The 1,013-nt window shown below is 44.0% G+C and overlaps 1 protein-coding gene across 1 annotated transcript in view; it reads left to right on the forward strand.

Moving 5' to 3' along the window:
* The first annotated feature begins 237 nt into the window (after positions 1–237).
* Positions 238–1,013, forward strand: part of LOC106884062 (NPC intracellular cholesterol transporter 2 homolog a) — a 17,573-nt gene continuing 16,797 nt past the window's right edge. The window contains exon 1 of the mRNA XM_014935278.2: positions 238–395. Within this exon, the coding sequence (XP_014790764.1) occupies positions 245–395 (151 nt within the window). The 5' untranslated portion in view covers positions 238–244. The remainder of the gene's footprint in view (positions 396–1,013) is intronic.

Here is a 1,013-nt window from a genome sequence, read left to right on the forward strand (position 1 = left end):
CACATACCTGTACATGCATCAGAGTTCATGCATATACATGTACATACGCAAAGACACATGTACACAGGCTTGTGCGTGTGTGTGTGTGTGTGTGTGTTATTGCATGTAAATTTCAGGTGGATTAAGACAGCCTGCTGAATGGCTTCATTAATAATCCTCATCTCTCAGATGATCTCATCTCTTTCTCCCCACCCACCTACACCTACACACACACATATGTATGTATGTTTATATATATATACATATGTACGTACATACGCATCATAGATGCGCACACATCAGCATTGCTTGGTTTACCGTTAAACGTCTCGTCTTCAAGATGTCTGCCAGGTGTCTGTTGGTCATTGCTGCCGTCTTCCCAATCTTCGTCGCTGCGACGCCTTACCTGGAATGTGGTCAGTCGTCTTGTTTATGCCTTATACTTTATGCACCACATGCACATTTATGCATTCACGAATGCATGCACTTTTGAATAGATTTGTGTGTGTCTGTGTCCGTGTGGTCTCTTTCTCTATACCTTTACTTAACTCACACACACAAACACAAACGCACACATCTATTTATGTACACACACGCACACACACACACACACACGCACGCACACACGCACATACACATATACGCCGGACAAAATGCTTAGCATCATTTCGTCCGTCTTTACGTTCTGAGCTTAAATTCTGCAAAAGTCAACTTTGATCATCGTTTCGGACGAAAAAATGAATACCAGTCGTGTAATGGGGTCGATGCAGTTAACTGGCATACGCTGCTAAAATTTCAGGCTTCAAGCCTATAATTGAAAGGACTATATGATACGATAAAATAGGACAGGGGCCGGACTGAGAGTATTAAGGGCCCTCGAGCATAACTGTTCAACAGGCCCCTTAGCACTGATATCAAAAAGAGTCAACATGTAGCGTGCGGGCCCCTCAGAGCTCCGGGCCCTCGGGCAGTGCCCGATTGATCGACGGCTCAGTCCGCCCCTGTGATATGATATGATATGATATATATATATA

The sequence above is a fragment of the Octopus bimaculoides genome, chromosome 11 (assembly GCF_001194135.2).
Source record: "Octopus bimaculoides isolate UCB-OBI-ISO-001 chromosome 11, ASM119413v2, whole genome shotgun sequence".
Classification (NCBI taxonomy): Eukaryota; Metazoa; Mollusca; class Cephalopoda; order Octopoda; family Octopodidae; genus Octopus; species Octopus bimaculoides.